General features: G+C 41.3%; 1 protein-coding gene across 8 annotated transcripts in view; it reads right to left on the bottom strand.

Moving 5' to 3' along the window:
* MAGI1 (membrane associated guanylate kinase, WW and PDZ domain containing 1) overlaps window positions 1-21,032 on the bottom strand; it is a 565,599-nt gene that overhangs the window by 112,106 nt on the left and 432,461 nt on the right. For all 8 annotated transcript variants that reach the window (XM_080914319.1, XM_080914320.1, XM_080914322.1 and 5 more), the window contains exon 3: window positions 18,751-18,870. In XM_080914319.1, the coding sequence (XP_080770445.1) occupies window positions 18,751-18,870 (120 nt within the window). The remainder of the gene's footprint in view (window positions 1-18,750; window positions 18,871-21,032) is intronic.

Raw genomic sequence — 21,032 nt, 5'->3', positions numbered from 1 at the left:
GTACTGGGGCACTTCTGTAAAAGGAGGGCAGAGAGCACCACGTGGCACCTCTTACACTGAATGGTAGGGTTGACTATAGGGGTGTCATGGCGGGTGGGAACAAATCCTTGCCAAGATCAAGTGAAAACTGTTTTCCTGGTGCCCTCTGGGAGAAATCACTCTGAGTAATGGTCTACCTTTGCTTCCAGACACCTTCAGTTCCTCCAAGTTTGGTGTACGGCCCACTTTACTCCACTATGCAATTATATATGATACATGAAGTGGATACTTTAATATTCAGAAATGTGTATCATTCCTTAGATGCCATCTACCTTGGTTTTTGAGGCAGGATCTCTCTTTGGCTTGAAGTGTGCTGACTCAGCTAGAATAGCTGACGAGGGAGCCCTCATTCAAACTATAGGCTCCTTGCCAGCAAAGAGATTACAAGTGCACCCTATAAAATGTGGGTGCTGAGTCTAAACTCAGATCTTTTTCCTTATATGATGAGTACTTTATCAACTATGTGCCTAGCCCCAGATATGTATACTAAATTCTAACTAGTAAATTCAGTTAACCTTCAAAATGAAAAATAATGTTTTTAAGGCTTATATTTTTAACCGTACACCTTAAAAGGTGGTTTCACCAAAGAAAGTTAATTAAGTGCATCAAGTGCTTGCTATGACAGTCCTTACACTAACCTTGGAGTAATGCAGAGAAGACAGGCATGGCCCCTGAGCAAGGATGACGCAAAGTCAGTATTTTTCTTTAACGTCTCATAAAGCATATTATTTTATAAGCCTACCTAAAAGTACATCTAACACACACACACACACACACACACACACACACACACACACACACACACACACACAAAGGGGGGGGTACACATACTAAATAGAGTTATGCCACATCAGGTGATAATGATTCTTAAGAGCCACAGACTATCTACCAAAAATCCAGTGCCAGGCATAGGAGACCTCACTTTGAGCTGTGTTCATGTAGGTTCTAAGACTTTCCAAAAACAATATAGGCTATTGCCATTTTCCTACTGCCATTTTCCTTAATTGTCTTTCAAAACTTGAAAGTTAAGAGGTCACTGTTGAAGACAACACATACATTAGATACAGAACACAGAGGAATCCTCCCTGAGGACTAGCTCTCCTATATCAAGGTGCTGTGCAAGTTTCCAATCAAGAAAAATAGTCAATAATCCTATTGGCCATGTAAAGTATCTCCAACAGAGCAATAGAGGTGATTTTATTCTGGAGGTAACCAACAGATGTTTAATTAGACTTAGGAAGAAATCCATGACTGGTTCTGTAAACTTAGCCAACAGCTTGAGGGCTGGAAAGGTCACAAACCTAAGAATTTACTACTATTGCCATTTTCCTCAATCCATACAATTTCTGGTTATCCTCAATCCCACAGATAAAGTGTAACACTCATTTTTTTATGAGGGAAGCTTCTCTTCATAGCAGAAGGAGAATATTACAAAAAAAAAAAAAAATCTGGTCTAAACGTGGAAAACAGATGACTGTGGGTGTCCAACCCTAGCTGATACAACACAACTTCTAAACCTAAGGCTCAGAAAACACTGCAAAAGGCACAGAAAGACTTTAAGAGCCAGAGGCTCAGGACATTTGCTGCCAGACTGTCTTCTAGACATCAGAAGAAAGTGGCACCCATTACATCTCAATAATGTTTTCACTTAAATGACAACACCAGTTGACATGTCAATGTGGACAGGATATCTTTCAGATCCCAACTTACAGGTTGAGGAGTCAACCCCCAAATCTAGGCAGAGCTAACATGGGTAACAAAGAAACACACCTTATCTTTCCTTTCCACAAGGTCATGAAAAGGAAATCCCACACTCTGTAAAAAAGTGTGCCTAGGCCAAGGGTGCCTTTAAAAATATAAATAAATAAAAAAAAATAACTGAGGAGTATTTGTGAGGTTTAGCAGAGTAAGAGTGTTGACTTAAAATTAAATCTCCTCAGTGAATCAGCAGGCAGGCAGGCAGGCAGACAGACAGACAGACAGACAGAGGTCAAAGCACTAATCCCTCCAATTACTAATATACCAAAGACCAAACTCATCTTAGAATTAGATGTTGAATGAAGGCTGTTGTCTACAAGTTAAAACCTACTAAAAAGGTGGGTGGGGAGGTAAAGGATAGGACCCTGTACTCTGAATTTCCTAATCATTATTGAGTTTGGTGACAATCAACTTAAATTATGCTCATAAAATTATCATACTAATATCAATTTACTCTTGGATATCCACAGTGTAAGACAGAACTAAATGGCTAGGAAATAAAGTTTCATGTAATTTGACAAATACGTGTAGTTTTTCCAGCATGCACCTGCCCTCAGTTTTCAAGTTGAAAAAGGACTAGCAGATCTGTTGACACACCCACACAAAATACCCACCTGTTCAGTTGTTTCCCATGTCTACAAAGTAGTCTGAGAGACAGATAATGTGCATATTATCAGGTGAACCATATAAAATTAAAACTTGTCAAACATCATTAATGTAGCATGGCTTTGCATAATGATACATGTGCATCAGCAACATAGGGCAGCCTCTCACTGCATGTCCTTAAAGCTTGTAAGAGGGAGACTACAGTTCCAACTTACCATTAACTGCCTTTGTTACCCTCTTCCCATTAACAGCAAGCAAAAAGCAAACAAAGCCCCAGTGTTTGTTCTCAACCTTAAAATTGTGATGCTAAAGAGATGTGCTATGCACCTTGAATGCTTCTTACAAGCACACAGGAGAAGGTCCATAGAAAACCTGTCATCCATGCTGAAGTTGGCGTCAGTGTGAGACTTGGCAAATGCATCAAGATGCTGATGTGTTTCTAACCTCCACCCAGCAGCTGACTCAGACAGATGCAGACACCCAAAGCCAAACAGTGGATGGAGCCTGGGCACTCTTATGGAAGAACAGGAGGAAGGATTGCAGCCCCTGAAGGGGACTGGAACTCCACAGGAAGACCATTAGGGTCAACTAACATGGACCCTTGGGGCCCTTAGAGTCTGAATCACCAACCTAAGAACTCACACTGGCTGGACCTAGGCCTCCCTGCACATATGTAGGAGATGTGCAGCTTGGTCTTCACACTGGACCCAAGGGAATACCCAGGGGGATCCCCATCTGCTCAGAGGAGAAGGGGGAATGGTGAGAGGTTGTAGAAGGTGGTAACTGGGAGGGGGCAGTGAGAAGGGGGTAAAGTGAATAAGTTTAAAAAAAAACAATTAAATAGTAAAAAATGATTTCTGTTCCACCTCCAAAACCACTGATATTTAAAATGTCCAGCAAATTGTAAGTGACAGTTCTTATTCTTCTCTTTAAGAAAAAAGCATGTCAGCACTGGTAAATAACCTGTGCGCAGACTCTCGGTCTTCTCAGTTGCTATCCAGACAGCAGTGTAGTAATCCCACAGAATGATTTTGACAATACTAGACTCTCCAAGAGCTTCATCAACCAGAGGTGCTAACCTTATTCCAATCTCTTCGATGTTTCTTTTCCTTCATAGAAAACCTTCTATGTAGAAGTTTGTATGTAAGGGGTTCAAATTTTTGCTTCAATAATATGTTTTTGGTTTATTAACCAAACACCATTAGAAAACGATTTGAATTAACACCCATCTTTAAATGGTGGGGGAGTAGGGTGGAGATATGGTTCAGCAGTTACGAGCACTAACTGCTCTTCCAGAGAGAGAGGTCATGAGTTCAATTCCCAGCAACCACATGGTGGCTCACAACCATCTAGAAGGGGATCTGATGCCCTGTTCTGGTGTGTCTGAAGAGAGTAACAGTGTACTCACATACATAATTTTTTTTTTAAGCAGAATGGTTCTAATAAACACTAGTGCTCTGCAGACCAGGAAAGAGACAAACTAACAGGAAGAGCACCACAGACTCTACTCCATGCCCCACCTCAGCAATGCTGATAAGCAAGCGTATGTCCAAAGCCAGCACTCCTGTTTATGGTGGTTTGAATATTCTTGGCCCAGGGAGTGAGTGGCACTATTAGGAGCATATACTTGTTGGAATAGCTGAAGGAAACAGTTCTCAACTGAGGATCCTCTTCTCAAGTAACTAGCTCAGTGGTTCTCAATCTTCCTAACGCTGCAACCCTTTAATACAGTTCCTCTTGTGGTGACCCCCAACCATAAAATTACTCTGTACTTCATAACTGTAATTTTGCTACTGCTATGAACGGTGATATAAACATCTGAAAAACAACCTCCAAAGGGGTTGTGACCCACAGGTTGAGTGAGAACCACTGCTCTAACTCATGTCACAGAGACAAAAACAGATAATGAGGACAGTGCCCAACATACTCAGTGAATTGAGCCTTTATGCAGAGAATGCTTGCCCTTGGTCTTTCTTTTGTCCATGGCACATGAGCACTCTGGAACCAAACTCATGTCAGTACCTTAAAATTTTTGTGATGCAAAAGCCTATGTAGGTACAGGGGCACAAGCAGACAGATGGTGAGGATGAAGGAAAAATACAACTTCTAAGTCTTTAAAGGGTCTACAAGTTGTCCTTTGAATAGACTTGGATGCATGTGTCTGGGCCCTGGACTTTTGGTCCATAAAAGTATAACTTTGGCCCGTCTTTAACATGTTACTGCAGGCAAATCGGTCACATAAGGAGCCCCACAGTTACTTCAGGACTCTATCACCTGTATCTAGTGCCTTTGAGTTTGAGATCCAAAATGAACCTTCCAAAAAACTCTACCATATCAAGAATTTACAGTGTGATCATAAGTGGGCCAAGTCTAACCAACCTAGAAGCACAAACCTTATAGAGAACATGCAGCCTGTGCAAGAGTCTCTGTGTGAAGGACATAAATAATCCAGGCATAGCAAATGACTAAAATATTAATTAAGGTTATTGCTTGGCAGGATGTATCATCTCTGTGAACACAGAACCTGGCTGGCTCACAGTCTCCATGTTACCCAACAGACACTTCCTGAGGTGCCCGGGCTTCAGCCCAAGTGGGAATGTGTTCCCCTTCCCTCTCAGCTTTTTCAGAACAGGTTCTACAACAAAGCTCAACAGGGGTGGTGGGTAGGAAGGGAAAGGGAAGGCAGGAAAAGAAAAAGGCAAGGCAGGCCTTAATTAACAACCACTATCTATGCCAATGACCAAAGCCAAAGAAAATACTTTCTAACTCACACTTATAAATTAACGAGGGCTGCAAATCAATTTTTAGAGTATTATAAAATACTTATATTTTATAAAGTATTATCTCTATATTTTCAGCAGGACTGAATCAAGTACTCACAGTTTCTCAACTTACAAAAAGTGCTAATTTCACGTATATCCTTGGAGAAAAATCTAAATTCTAAATGCTAGGCTACATACTAGAAATAAGATGAAAAATGTAAATCTTTTATATGGTAAATATCAGTGTACTGAAACTTTAGTGGACAGTCTAGGGACATCACGTTTAGATGCTAAAATCATAGGTAGACCTGGTATTCGAGATTCTAACCAGTCTACAGGTGACTCTCCTGACCCCAGGGTCTCCATCTACAGACAGAGACACCAACCCACCTGCTGTAGAAGGGAGCCACTGTTAGTTCAGCATAAAGGACCCTTCTCTGTCTTCTTAAAGGGAAAGCACTTGAAAATAAGCAAGTGACCATGAAGGTAGTGCCATTCTCTGAGGCTAAATACAGACAAAACATTTCCACTGAGGGCAGTAACAACCTCAAGTGGACAATGATCCTTTTTCCTTTTGGAGGCAGAGTTCATAAAATCTTCATTTTCCTGTACAAAGTGCAGACATCTGTACAGTTAATGAACGCAGACATCCAGTTCATCTGGGAAGGCCTTGGCATCCCTGAGGGCTCTGTCCCTTCCTACTCTCTAGGCTGCTCTACAGCTGCTTTCCAATGCTCTCTCACTCTGACTCCATGGGGCTTCATTTTGCAGCCCCTTAAACTGGTCCCTTGCCATCCCATATGCTTGTGCCCATTCCTCCCTTGGTCCCTCATCCTTCTTACCTGTGCTCAGGACATTATCTCTGACACAACAGGCTAGATCAAAGCTGTACTCATCCTATCAGAGCAACAGGGAAACGCACGCCGGTCCCTTCCTAACATCTTGTGCTATTCATCAAGTTGTTTGATTTAGCGTTAGTTCTCACTTCTGGGCTTTAAATTCTATACGGCAGTAGCGTGGCTGTCTTTGTGCATGTCCATGTTCCCCGAGGGCTGCCACGGTCTGTACTGCATGCACTGTCACTCGGTAATACTTCGCAGAACGTATAAAGGAACAAGCAGTGACAGCACAAATAGATCCCGGCCTGAGATCGCCCTAGATACCAGTACTGTGGATCCGGATCTTCATGACGTGACTCATGGCCTTTCTTTCCACGCCGTCAGTTACATCTGCAGAACACGTAACTCTGCTACTTTCCCACATATGTGTTCAACACATTATGGTATCATTCAAAAACCTTCCATCACACTCTCTCTAAAGCTCCTTTTCCCACGTGCCTGCCCCACCCTGTAAAAACATATTTACATGTAAAAAGAACAATAAACCAACATCCTATAATTAGATGTTTCTCTGTACTCATAACTTTGAGTATGAAACCAAAGAAGAGACAAGCTAGTATTTATGGTTATCTTGCAGCAAAAGTAATCAGTAGTCTTATTTTTCAGTTGAAGCTGAGTCATATAATTTGTAAATGATGCAGCCATCAAAACAGGTTTGTGTCCAACATCTATGCACTCAACTCCAGCAATAAAGTAAAAATTTTCTAACTCCAGCCTCCCATCTTCAAATTCAGGGCAAAGCCAATGACAGCACAGGTTTCATTTGGTTACTTTCATTATCAACAGAGAACATTCCAGAGCAGAGTTTGCCAACAGAGCTTATCACAACAGAAGGCTTCCAGGGCCCGCCAAAGAACAGGACTCCAGACGGTCTCATTTTCTTCAATGACAAACATGAACTCTCTTCACCCTGCTTTATATCTCTGTCCCCCAAAAGTATGCTGCTGGCAGCTGCTTTTCTGCAGATCTTCCAGGAAGCAAAACAATCCCATTATTGAACACTGACATCCCCTTCCTCATTAGCATGCAGAAACATGCTGCCCATAACTCCAGTTTGAAATGTCACCCTGGCACTGCACTTCTCTGCTGAAGGAAAACCTTTGCAAAACTCAAAGTGTATAATCAGTGTCTTCTACCCAGAGGCATTTGTAAAACAGGCATGTTCAGAATCAGTCCCACTGAATAGTTCATCCATTGTAAACTCCATCCCAGGGAAGTCTCAAGGGTGCCTATAATGGCAACAACCAGGACTGTAGAGCAAAATGTCAGCAGGAAAAAAAAAAAGGACCAAAGGGGATGGTTCTGTTGATTTATTTCAAGTAGTGTATCAAATAAATTAGCTCAGTGCATTAGAAAGTTGGGCCAAGGAGTTTATTCTTATTTTCTTTGATTTACTTTGATACCTTGTCTGTCCAAGAAAAGAATGAGGAACTGGATTGCGCTGGTTCAAAATGCAAAGCTGACACACTCTGCTAATTAACTTCTGTGCCTTGCAAGAGGGGACTTTCAGGGCTCTGCTCTGTTGGGAGCATGGGCAGCTGTCAGTCAACAGTTACAGTTGGTGAGGGGACAGTTCCATGATGAAGTTTTTGTACACTCCATAAACCTGGTCCAAATATAGCATCTTTCATTCTTTTTTGAGACAGGTTTTTGTTATATAGTCCAGGCTAAGCTAAAAATCATGGTCCCCTTGCCTTCTTCTCTCTGGATACCATAGCCACCTAGTGTTTATTATCTTAGGTAATGTTAGTACCATAGATCTAGATGATCTAGATCTAGACGACATATAGGTGTAGGTATAGATATAGGTATGAGATATAGATACAGACATATAAAGACAAGAGGCTAGGATTTGTCCTAGGAGAATGACTGTCACTTGTCTCTTCTTTCCTTCTGGCAATGAACCAAATCCACATCACCAAATCCAGCTCTTAGGTTATACAAATATCTCTAGATTCAACCCATCCATCACCTATGCAGTTCACAGCTAACCATAAAACCAACTGCCAGGTGAAATGCACAGTAGGCTCTGTGGTGAGTGTGTCTACATGTATATAAAAGTGAGTTTTTGAGCATGTGTGCTATGACCCATGTATATGCATGTGTTGGTTCTTGCTTTCTGTCTTGTTTGGAAACGGGGTCTCTATTGTAGTCACCACTGCATTCTCTGGGTTAGCTGGCCCACAAGCTTCACCCAATGGTTCTCTCATCTTTGTCTTCCATCTCCCTGATAGATGCACTACTGTGTCCAGCATTTATGTGGATTTGTGCTACTGCATTAAGTTTTACAATGGTCCTGGTGATCCAAATTCAGCTCAAGATGTTGTTGCTATACCAAGCTGGCAAGTGAGGAGAAAGAGGTTCTTCTGTGAGACTTTTAATTCTCCCTGAATAATTTTTTATTCAAAATGACACTGAAATAAATGCAGTGGCCAGCAGCCACAGTGGTTATTTTTTTAAAAAAATCATAATTATTCATTTTAATATTGTGTGTGTGTGTATGTGTGTGTGTGTATGTGTGTGTGCCCAAAGGATTAGAGGTATCAGATCTCCCTAGAACTCGAGACATAGGCCACTGTGAGCTGCATGACAGAGATGCTGGAAACTTAATTTCTCTTAACCTCTGAGCCATCTCTTTAGCCTCAATATATGAATTCACAGGAGCTGCAACGGCATGCACAAAATCTGTGAAAACCCAAGCCAGAGCAAATGCCAGCGGGGAAAGGAGAGTTGGGTATGAAGTCCCAACCCTAACTGTGGGCCTGCTGACGTGTGTTAGCTGTCGAGAGGGAAAGAGTCTACTCTAAGAGGCGAATTCCTGGTTAAGTTTACCTGTCTCCAGTGGAAGATCACATGTCCCAAACTACCGGGGCAGTACAACAAGAACTCAGGGCTTAAGGAATGGACACAAACTTGTGTGGTAGGGAGGGTGGGACTGACCTGGGAGGAGTTAAGGGTAGGTACTGAGTATCATCAAAATACAGTAAGTCAAACTCTGAAAGAAGTGATTAAAAAAAAACAAAACAAAACAAAAAAAAAAAAACTACAAAACTTCGACCATTCAGGGGCTTGAGAGAAAGCTAAGCATTAAGAGCACTTGTTCCTGCAGAGGAGTTTCAATTCTCCTTAAAGAATTTTTTTATTATGAATAAATAATATAATAAAAATAAACGAAGACATAGAAATAATAAAATTGCTGCTCTGCAGAGGACTAGAGTTCAGGCTGGCAACCTCCTGTAAGTCATGGCCTGCTCTGGACTCCCTGGGCATTTGCACTTGGACAAATATGCACATACACTCTAACTTCAGTCTGAAGAGCTCATGCAAAGTTGGAAATACACCGAGTGCTGTGCTCTCACTGGTTTTGGAAACAGCCCGGCTGCTTCACTCTCCAGCTACAAGCCATCCTTTTAACTTCCTCTGTACCGAATACAGGCTGCTTTCAGGGCACCCTTAGGTGCAGACTGGGCTGTGCTGCTGTCTCCGGACCTTTTCCACAAGCTCCTCTCTCACTGCTGGAGGCAGCAGCGGCTGTGGACTTCCGGAGTATGCTGCAGGTGCCCTTTCAGGATGCTCAAATCAGATGGCTCTCTTCCCTTGTTGGGCACTGGGGCAGCGGGAGGTGTATGCACATGACAGAGCAATCTGTTCAAATTGTGTGGCTGAGAAACAGAGAGGAGGGAGAAGCAAGGCTCCCAATAGTCCCTTCAAGAACATATACAGCATGAGCGCCCAAAGCTGTCTAACTATACTGACTCCATCTTTTTTATTTATTGTATGTGTGTCAGTACAATGTTGCTGTCTTCAGACACAGCAGAAGAGGCATCAGATCCCATTACAGATGTTTGTGAGCCAATGTGTAAGGTTGCTGGGAGCTGAACTCGGGACCTCTGGAAGAAGTTAGTGCTCTTAATCACTGAGCCATCTCTCCAGCCTGACTCCATTTTGTAACAGTTCTATTATTTCCCAACAGCACCATGGGCTAGGAAGCAAGCCTTTAATGTAGCTATTAAAGACTCGCCTGAACAAAAGCAATCAAATACAGTTATGTTTAGTGAAATACTTGAAGACTATGCTGTGTGGTCTGTTTTGTTCTTAAGGAGGAGGGCTGTTTCCGCTCACAGTTTCGGAGTACTGAGTTCACAGCATGGTAGACCCTGAAGTAAAAATGACAAAGAGTGCTCTGTCTTAATACCAGGCTCTGCCTTTCTGTAACCAGAGGCTGGAAGACATTCCAGATTGAAAAAAAAAAAAAAGGTGGGTGAAGCCTGGGAAGTAAATCCACAGACTCACTGGCAGATCCACTGGTTTACTGGAAGAAGGTGGGAATGCATTGTGCAACAATTTAGGTGAGCCTGTGTATACAGTAAGAGCGAGTGTGGCCCGAATCACAAGGGAAAATGGAGACTCCAAGCTTAAAGTGACTTGCCAGAGGGGACGCAGCTCTGCAGGGTACTGTGGGGTGGAAACTGAGAAGCAGGCAGTGTGATGGCAAGGCTGTCTTCTCCAGAGTGTTTGCCACCAGACGCAGCCACCACTGTGGAGGGACAGTCCTGCAGCAGCAGGGGAGGGTCAGGCCTTGGGGATTTAGTAGTATTACTCCTTACTCCTAGGGCAATGTCTGGCATTTAATAAAAAATTCCATTTGCTTTCAGCTTGTGAAAGTCAAACTCTAGCTGGTTCCAAAAAGTGAAGATCCTTCTCGGATGGGTGTGAACTTAAGCTAGTAAAAGGTCAAGCTCTGCAGAGCAAGCATAGGAAAATGCATAAAACATGGAAAGGTCTGATTTGGACTGGAGTATGAGAAAACTTCAATTCCAAAATAACCAGCCAGCATTCATAGAAACAGAAGACAATCAGGAATTTTCTGAGAAGCTTTAATGCTCCTGCTGCTGAGCAAGGAATCAGAGTGCAGTCCCAACAAGCTGCCAATTACTTCGGGGCATCCTTATGGGTTTGGGGGACACTGCTGGACTGAGCTGGGAGTGACTCCTGATCTAGTGTCCCAGAGCTGCCATGAAAATCTTCCATTTAGCCCCAGGGTTGTCTTCTAAAGCCTCAGGCACAGTACTGGTGCCAATCTTGTTCTGATAACAGTAAAAAGGAACCTGCTCTGCCTGCAGATAATTTGCCACATAAGCGTCTGAATAAAGCTTATTTCTCTCTTTCCTTACTAAACCTCTGTCTAAAGCTTTTCCTTTCACCCCAATTCCTCTAGCTATGCCTCTAAACATGCAAATGTATGCGATGTACATCTGGGAACTAAGGGTCCCAGACTCTAAGGTGAAGTCAGTCGCCATCTTGAAAACAAGGAGGTCATACTTGCTCTATAAAAAGTAACTGAATTATTAGTCGCATAGTCACAAGGTCCTTTGTGTCTCTCTCAGCATCCTGCATTCTCAGACCATAACCATTCATCCTAGAAGCTACTCAGTCACACTCCCTTCCAGCCTAAGCCAAACATAATTAACACCACCACCCACTCCAGGAACAACAGTATTTCTATGTTCACAATTAGCAAATGATTAAGATTTCAATACTGGCACTGTGGCACACACCTGTAATCCAGTACTTAAGAGTTTGAGACAGGAGGATGGGTTTCAGGCTAGCCTGAGCCATGTACATGAACAACTTAGTCAAAACCCAACCCCCCAATCCAAATACCTCCTAAACTGTCAAAGGTATATTGAGCATTTAGAAATAAACACTAGGAAACAAGAGAATGTTCCTTTTCCTTCCAAAGAATAGCAAAACAAAAGCCATACAATTGAGTGTTATAATCTTCATCTGACTTTTATTCACTGGCTATAACATAAAAACCACACTGCCCTTAATAAAATAAACTGCCTTTCTATAAAGTTATTAGTTCTTTGAGAATTTTATGCGTTTTGATCCTATTTACCCCCATACACCAGCTTTTCCCTTATTCGCCCTCCATTTCCCCACACACTCAACACATCTCAATTTTTAAAAACCCAGAGTCTCGTTTGTACTGCAAAACTCTTCTTAGATATATGGCCTTCCACTGGGGCATGCCCATCCACCAGCTGCAACACTGAAATCTAATTATTCTCCCTTTTCCAGCAACTATCAGTGGCCAACAGCTCTTCAGCTAGGGAGGGAGATCTGCTCACCTCCCTTCTCCAGTCCGAGATTTTTATCTGTCTTGAGATTGTGCAGGTTCTATGTAGGCTGAAACAATCACTGTGAGTTTGTATGTAAATCTGTTCTGCTATATCCGGAAAATAGTTTCCTTATCATCCACTATTACTGGTATTTACAACCTTCCAGCTTGCTCTTCTGCAATGATCCCAGAGCCTTCCATTTTAGGAATTAGCATTCTGCAGTTTCCTATTCTCTGCAACTAAACCACTTGTGGATGTGAGTATTAACTGCCAGCTACTGCCAACAGGAGTTTTTCAATAATGAGGGTTGAGAGACGCATTAATCTATGGGCATAATCTTTCTAGCAAAAGACTAGTCTTAGGTTCTCCCCTAGTGTCTATGATCTGTCTACATGGGTTTCACCTTGCAAGGTGGGACTTATATCCAATTAAAAAGTGGTTGTTTACTCCCATGGTGTTCATGCCACTATTGCCCCAGTGGGCATGTTTTAACAGGCCAGTTGCTACTTTAGCCATTAGAGTATGGGTAAGACTGATGATTCCTTTCCTCCTCTAGTAGCAGATACCTTCTAGGACTATGACAGCTACCTAGAACAGATGAGACTTCCAGGTGAGTTCCAGCTTCATTTTTCTACATTCTCTGACACAAGCATATAGTTTCTCCACCAATACAGTTTTTTTTTCCAATACAGTTTTATCATCAAGTTCTAGAGGGTAACCAATAGCATTGGCTATAGCTTGCAAAGTATGGGCATCTTTGTAACCTAACTGGCCAAAACTTTCAAAACAGGTAATCTAGTTTAGGCACTGAGCTTTTCATTTGTTAGCCTATGGTCTGGTAGGGGCATTGTTACCCGGTAACAATGGGTAATTACACTCTAATTATTTTTGTATATGTGTAAGTATATATTTTAGGAAGCTTCTACAGTGGTCGGTCTCCATATGACTTTTCTTGGAACAACATTAGTATTACTTATCTCTCTCTCTAGTTCCCTCCTCTACCCTCTCCTATTATAACGCAACCTCATGTCAACTCGGCCTAATCCATTGTTACTCTTTAGCCCTTTATACCTGTGAGTTCCAGCTTCTGTCACCTAAGAGTTCTTCCCACGTCCCCTTACTAATTTCCTGACATCTACGAATATTCCAAACAATGCACACATATCTGAAGATTCCAAAGTGACATCCACAAATGAAAGAAATATGTGGGGTTTCTTTCTGGGTTGCTGCACCCAGAATGATTGCTTTCAGCTTTATCTATATACCTGTGAATTTCCTGATTTCATTTTTCTTAATAGCTAAGAAATATTTCATTGAGTAAATATATCATATTTTCATTATTTGTCAAATCTTGATGTACCTTTGGTAAGCCATACATTGTTCTCAGCCATTTCCTTTAACTTTTCAGTTTGGGGGACAGGGATACAAACTTACACAGTATGTTTTATGACTCTCTGAACTTCAGTATCTGTTGTGATTGCATCAGTAATTTTATTAATCTGGATCCTTCATGGGTAATATAGCTAGCAAGCTGCCAGCCTTGTTATCATTCCAAAGAAACAACTCTTTGCTTTATTCTTTGTATAAAAAAAAGATTTATTTATGCATATATGGGTACACTATAACTGTCTTCAGATGCACCATAAGAGGGCATTGGATCCCATTACAGATGGTTGTGAGCCACTCAGGACCTCTAGAAGAACAGTCAGTGCTTTTAAATGCTGAGCCATCTCTCCAGCCCCTGTGCTTGCTTTCTTATACAATGTAGGACTAACTACCCAGGGATATCTCAGCCTACCTATGCAGATCATTAATTTAAAAAATGCCCCCAAAGACTTGCCTACAAGGTAATCTGATGAGGGCATTTTTTTAGTTGAGGTTTTCTCTTCCCAAATAACCCTAGCTTATGTCAAGCAGACAAAATCAAAAGAGCACACTCCTGTTTACTGGTTTGGGATTTGTTTGTTATGTTTTTCCCAAGGTCTTCAAGGCAACATAATAGTTTGAGCTTTCCTCTTAGGACCATCTTCACTATATTCCACAAGTTTTGCTGTGCTGTATTCTCATTTCCATTCTTTTCCCTGTTGATCACTCTTTCGACCTGTCATACAGCATTTGTGCTGTTCAGTTTCCAGGAGTCTGTGTGCTTTCTAAAGTTTCTATTGCTGTTGAAATCTGGCTTTATTCCCTTATGATCAGAAAGAATGCAGGATATGAATTAAATTGTTCTCTGTTTGTTAAGACTGGCTGCAAGTCCTAATATGGAGTCTATTTTGGAGGAAGTTCCATGGACTGTTGAGAAGATTGTTAGTGCTTGGGTAAAGTGTTATATGGATAACCAGTTAGGTCCATTTGATTTAACTCATTTCTCAATACAGGGTTTTAATTCCCCCCCTTACTTAATGACCTGTCTATCGGTAGTGAAACTACCCACCATCACCATGTTGGACACAGTCTGTAGTTTTAGATCTAATAGTGATTTTGTTATGAAATTGAATGTTCCTATATTTGGTATATAAATGGTTAGATTGTAAAACTGTTAGTGAATTAATACTTTGATGGATATGAAGTATTTTTCTTTATTCCTTCTCAATAGTTTTAATTTGAAGTCAATTTCCCCAAATATTAGAATAACTATTCCCCTTGTTTATAATTACCTATCTTTCTCCATCATTTCACCTTAAGGTGGTGTCTATCATCAATTGAGGGAAGTATTTCCTGGAGGCAGGGATAAAGATGCATCCTATTTTCTAATCAAATTTGCTAGTCAGTGTGTCCTTACTGTAGAATTGAGACCATGAAGAGCTATTATTGAACAATATGTAGTAATTCCTGTTTGTGGTATCTTTTTAAACAACGTTTAATTAGTATTCTATTCAAAGAAAGTTAAGTTCGGTTCTTGGGCATGTTTAAACTCCCTCTTTCCATGTCTTCTGTAGTCATAAATTCTGCTTTAATAAATCTGTGTTAACCTTGGGAAATTTTTTTCCTTTTTCCTTTGATATAACTGGTAATTTTGCTGGGTATAGTAGTCTGGTATCTCTGGTCTTTTATAACTTGTCCAAGTGCTTCAGTTTTTCACAGTCTCTACTGAAATATGAGCTTCGCTCCCACCCTCCCCCTCCATACCCTATCTTTGTTGTGTACATTTGCTATTGTGACTGTTTTGTGGAAAGTTTCTTTCTGGTTGTATCTTTTGTTGTTCTGTATGCCTCCTAGATTTTGACAGGCATCTACTTCTTCAGATTAGGAAAGTTTTCTTTTTTGACTTTGTTGACAATGGGTCTTTGACCTGAGTCTTTTTTCCTTTTCTACCTGTTATTTCTGAGTACTTTCTCTTTTTATATTGTCTTAGAGTTCCTTGTGTATTATGTTCGTTATCTTTGTTGTTAATATGTGACATATTCATTGACTAAGTGATCCAATTCTTCTGGATTGTCTTAAGACATCATATTCTCACTTTCCCTTGATCCAATCTATTGGCAGTCTTTCCTCTAAATTTGTTTCAATTTCTGAAATTTTCACTTTGAGATTTATGTCAGTTTACTTTGTCTTCTGAGCTTTCATCTCTCATCTCTTTTTAAAATTCTATTACTTTTAAAATTCTACACATTATGAATTGCTTTCAACTGTGTTTTATCTTCATTCTAGCATGTATTTAGATTCTCTTTGAGTTTTTAATTTTTAATATTTTATTGTTGTCATTTTGAAAACATTGTCTTACACATCATCTAAGTTATTTCTCTTGAAAACATTGTTATAGGAATACTAACTTTTGGTGGTGACCTATTGTTTGTGTTTTGGTGATGAGACCTAGGTCTCTGGAGTTAAGTCTTTGAAATCTCTGTTTACTGCTATCGAAATCTGTAGGGCTATAGATCAGCAGAATGTTGATCAGTCTCAGGATGGTTTAGGGTTTAGTCTTGGGGCAACTCAGTGTTGATGATTGATGGGGTATTAGAATAAACCCAGTTTAGCTTAGGCTAGTAGTTGAGTATAGGACCTGAGGACCAACACAAGACATGTGATCTTTAGGCAGGGAAGGGGGTTAGGTGGAGTGGGGGGGGGGTTAAGTGGAGTCGAGGGTCCCTACTAGAAGAACAGGAGCTAGGAATGGGACACAAAGTCCTCAGGCAGGTTTGAGGAGCAGGTAGAGTTACTCATGAACGTGTAAGGTAACTCCCTGGAGAGGAGTAATTGGAGTGAGCCACAAGCACGAGCAGATTTGTCTGCACCAGTCTAGAGTCCCTACCTGGAAAGGGGGCTAAGGCAATGGGCACACAGTCCCCAGGCAGGTTGGGGTGGAGGCAGGTCAACAATCACCTTTTTATTTACCTTTTGTTTTTTTAATCCTAATGTTTTAAATTTCTTTGAAAAGTTGGAGAGATTATGAAAGAAATTAGTAATGTAACCTAGTTAATTGTATCATATTATGCTATTCAGTCTCAACTAACAACACTCCAAAGAATGATCAAGCTACAATACTGTTTCCAGAAAATATAACACTTTAAAAACATTTACGTGGTCAACAAGGACATAAATATATCTTAATGTCAGTTGTCACTAGAACTAAATCAACAGCATAGCAAGGCACAGTGAGGTACTGTCCCACCCCAGGCACAGTGGCTATTACCAAGCAGCCCAAAGCAGTACCTAGCAGACTGTAGCAGAAGGGAATTCTCACACAGTTAATGTATGTTGTAGATCCAGTAGAAAAACAGCACAGAAATTCCTTAGAAATCTAGAAACAAAACCATATAATCTAGTGATGCCTCTCCTGAGTATGTATGTATGTGATCTCCAAAGAGAGATCAGCATGTAAAACACATCCTTACTCCCATGTTAATCATGTTAATCACTACTCACAAAGTCAGGAGGTAGCATCAGTCTGCATGTTGATCTCAGATGAAAACATAAAGAAAACACAAATTCCATAGACAATGGACTAACATCACCCAATAAAAAGTCATAAAAACTAGGGTTAAGGATGCAGCTCAGTTGACAACGTGCTTGCCCAGTATGACAGTAACCAACCTCAGCACTGAAGATGTGGAGGCAGAAGGATTTCAAGTTCAAGGTCATCCTCAAGATACTGAGCACCATGCTAGCCAGGACTGTATGAGGTCTCTGTTTTCTATCACTGGTGTCAGCACAGATGGGCACAGAGGACATGAGGCTAGATGAGTGTGTCAGGCACAGAAAGACAGACTCCTCATGTGCAAGACTCACTGACTGTGATAGAAGAGGAGAGGGCAGAGAATGGTAGCACCAGAGGGTGAGAAGAGTATGAGGAATGGAGAGGACGTTTAGCAACAGCATAGATACAGTTAGCTAAGTGGAAGAACTTCCAACATACTGTAGCATCACAGAATGACCGTGGCTGTCACCAATTAACTACATATTTCAAAACAGCCAGCAGAAAGCACTTGAAATATCCCTAACACAAAAAGATCAGGATTTGAAATGATGAATATCACTTGTAGCCCAACCTAGTGTTGAACTCATGACCTTTTGGTTTCAGTAGTCCCACAGCCTTGGGGTTCCAAGTATATGTCCTGATCTGATCCTCACATACGTACGAAATGAGACTGTATCCTGTACACATAACTACAAAATGTCAAAAAAAAAAATTAGGTATGAAAAAACCCATACATAGAGAACTAGTTTATAATACTAATTTATAATACAACCCCCAAACAAGAAAGGAAATGTAATTTCCCTCCTACTTGGTTTTCACATAGAAATATCATTTATAGAAACTCACACTATTACTACAGATGATGCTCATACACTAGTATTTTGAGAGAGCAAAAATTACAAGTATGTTTAAATGGTAAAAATAAATCTTCAAACAAAATTAAAATAAAAAAATAACCCAAAAGTTTAGCCAAAGGAAAAAAAAACTAAATAAGGCACATTCATATGAAGAACCTCACAGTGATTCGAGAAAGGAAAACAAGAAGTTCTCTATTACCGAATGGCAAGGACCTATTAGGCAGGACAAGAAACAGAAGAACGAGGCGTCAAAAGCATGCAGGGCACATGGTCCTGTGTAAAACAAGAGGCTATGAACTCACACAGGTGTGTACATGCACGCATTTTAATACTCAAGTGAACTGAGAAAACAAAACCAAACCAAACCGGGAGCTCCAGCCAGCAAGCAGCCCTACTGCTCATCACGCCAGACTCCAGCCAAGCAGGTAGCATTCTGGCACAGGAAGTCCACTGATGGTTCTTCGTGACCTATGTAAGTACACTTCTGGGTAAAACCATCCTCTGGTGAAAACATTTCTTCAGGATAAAACCAATTCCTATAATCTCACAGAGTGACAACCTATGGTTCAGTGAAGGAGTACGTGTGTCCACCATCAAACCACAAAACCTATGTCCTTAAGCTTCAATGGTTAAAGAGAAAAAGGATTTGCAGAAAGAGCCTTCAAGCTTTCCCATGTCTTATTGGCATGAACCACGCTAAGGGAAGTCAGGCTCCTTCAGAGTCTAAGCACTCTGCCTGGACCGCTGCAGGCACTGGGAATGCCACAGGGCAGCTGGACAGCTCACCTTCATAGGTGCCGACTTCCAACAGGGTCCCACTCTGCTCGAGGTCCAAGAACTCCTTCACAGTCAGAAAGCTGTAATCCACGCCAGGCACTTCTCCTTCTCTGGGAGACCGGGTTGTGCCTGCAGCAGAAAAGACAAAGGCCCAGGATGCCATCAGTTCATTAGAACAGGGAGTTCCAACCTAAGTAATTAAACAAACATGCTCTGTAAGCTCGCCTGCCTAGAACTTAAACAGGGGTCCTGGAAAAGCAGCTTCTGAACAGAACAGCATCCTCAATTCCATTGCCCTTCCCTCCAGCAGGGGAAAGGGAACACAGGTAATTCACAGGCAGTTTTAGCATTTTGTTTTGTTTTGTTTTTAATGCAACAATCAAATAAAAAAATTAAATTCAAATGCCACACAGGCAATACTCACAATTATCTGCTTTTAGGACTCCAGTAAATGCCACAAAGTATCTACCTTGAGCTCAGAGACTATTGTTATCACAGGGCTGGAAATCCTTGTTCTCAATACATCTGGCAAAGCCCAGTGTTACAAGCCTTTGAAGAAAATAACACCATTGCACAGGCTCCGTGCTGCGGAGATGCAACCGCCCAATATGTACTTGGACATCAACCAGGGATTAAAATGCTGCTTCTCTCCAGGTAATTATTGTGCTCGGTAAAATGTAGACACCCATGAGCTCCGAGGACAGAGAAAGGACACTGTGTATAAAAGGAAAACTCCCCCTGAATTAATCTGTTCACACTCTCAACGGCTAATCAATGTATCCATTTCTCTTAGGAAATGACACATGCCACCTAGAGAATTTAAGACCTTCTGCCCAGGCTCTGAACTCTAAAGCTATCTGTCACACCTCAGCACAGTGTCAACCAAAGAAGGGAAGCAGTAAGGGGAGCTTGGCTCTCATATATACCAGAAGGAAAAATAAAGATGCAATCACACAGCATGTACTGGGAACCTGTGATTAATGTTTCCAGGAACACATCAGAGCCAAACAGTACCTGATCCTGCGTCAACCTTGCAAGCCTACGGCTAGGGGATAAGACTCAGAGTTTACAAGGCATCATTGGTGGTGGTGATTTAAAGTTCGCCAATGTAATAAGCAGGGATTTATTTGCCGTCTTTCCAGAACTCTCTCCTTGTCACTGTAAAGAGATTTCATAAGTAACTGTAAGTGAAAAGTGGTTCTGTGCTGTGCGGCATCCGGTATGTATGTATAAGACAGGTATGGACATGCACATCCGTGTAGCTAGAATTTCCTCAGGTCAAAAACCTCAAGAATCACTTAGTACTTTGCTCGGGCTGAAGCTGTTTCTCAGTGCACCCACATTTTAAAATGCCTTAAATCCAAATGCCTTACAAGATCTCTTCAATTTTTTTTCCCCACAGAATGGTAGTTTCTTATACCCAATACATGGCTTCTGGGCAAAGAGCCTACTGTGTGCCTCCCATAACTCTACTCCTAGAATCTTTGCTGGCTTGTTCCCACTTCTGGTTCCCTGAATGGGTAAGTGGGTCATGTGCTATCTTTAAACTCCTATCTCATTTCTCACAGGCTAGGATCCTTAACGCTAGCTTAGGATGTTATATTCCCAGAAAAGAAAACGAAACAAGCAGGGACTTAAAGACAGTTAATATTTGAGAAAATAAAGAGCAGCTTATACCAGTGGACAGCAGAGGCTTGGATGTGAAGTACAAATCCTTGACCAGGCCCTCACTCATGGTCTCAGGCACATCCTTAGTTTCTATTACTTTCCAATGTCCTTGTTGTAAGACAGGATTAACAATAGTTCTTACAGCACAGGTTTGTTGAACAAGTCTACTGAGTTAACACTTGAAGTCGGTCCTTGTTACCCAGTATTGTTTTTCTGTTGCGTGAACTAAATGAGTTTATACACTCTTACACTGTGGATTCCACTGTAAACAATTTGCAATTATACAAATATGTGTGCATGTGCATATAAATGCTACTGTTTGTATCCATTACTTGGTATTTTCTGAGGTCCTGATGCATGCCAAGTGAGGAAGGAGGCAGAGAAAGCATTGGTAAAGAAGGCAAGGTTCCTGCCATAACAAAAACTGGTCATTTTACTGAGACAGACAATATACATATATGTGCACAAGCACAGAGAAGTATTTTAGGTAAGAAGAATGTCCTAGAAAGTCTCGTAGTACCATGCAGCCTAAAAGACTGGGATGTGGAGGAAGGGGGCAAGCTGAGGACTGGAAAGGCAAGTTGAGATCAGGAACTACGAAAAGCCTGGCTCATGCAAGGTGT

The sequence above is a fragment of the Micromys minutus genome (genome assembly GCF_963924665.1).
Source record: "Micromys minutus genome assembly, chromosome: 3".
In the NCBI taxonomy this organism is placed as follows: Eukaryota; Metazoa; Chordata; class Mammalia; order Rodentia; family Muridae; genus Micromys; species Micromys minutus.
Note: the sequence above shows the minus strand (reverse complement) of the source record. Positions and strands in the feature narration are given on the sequence as shown.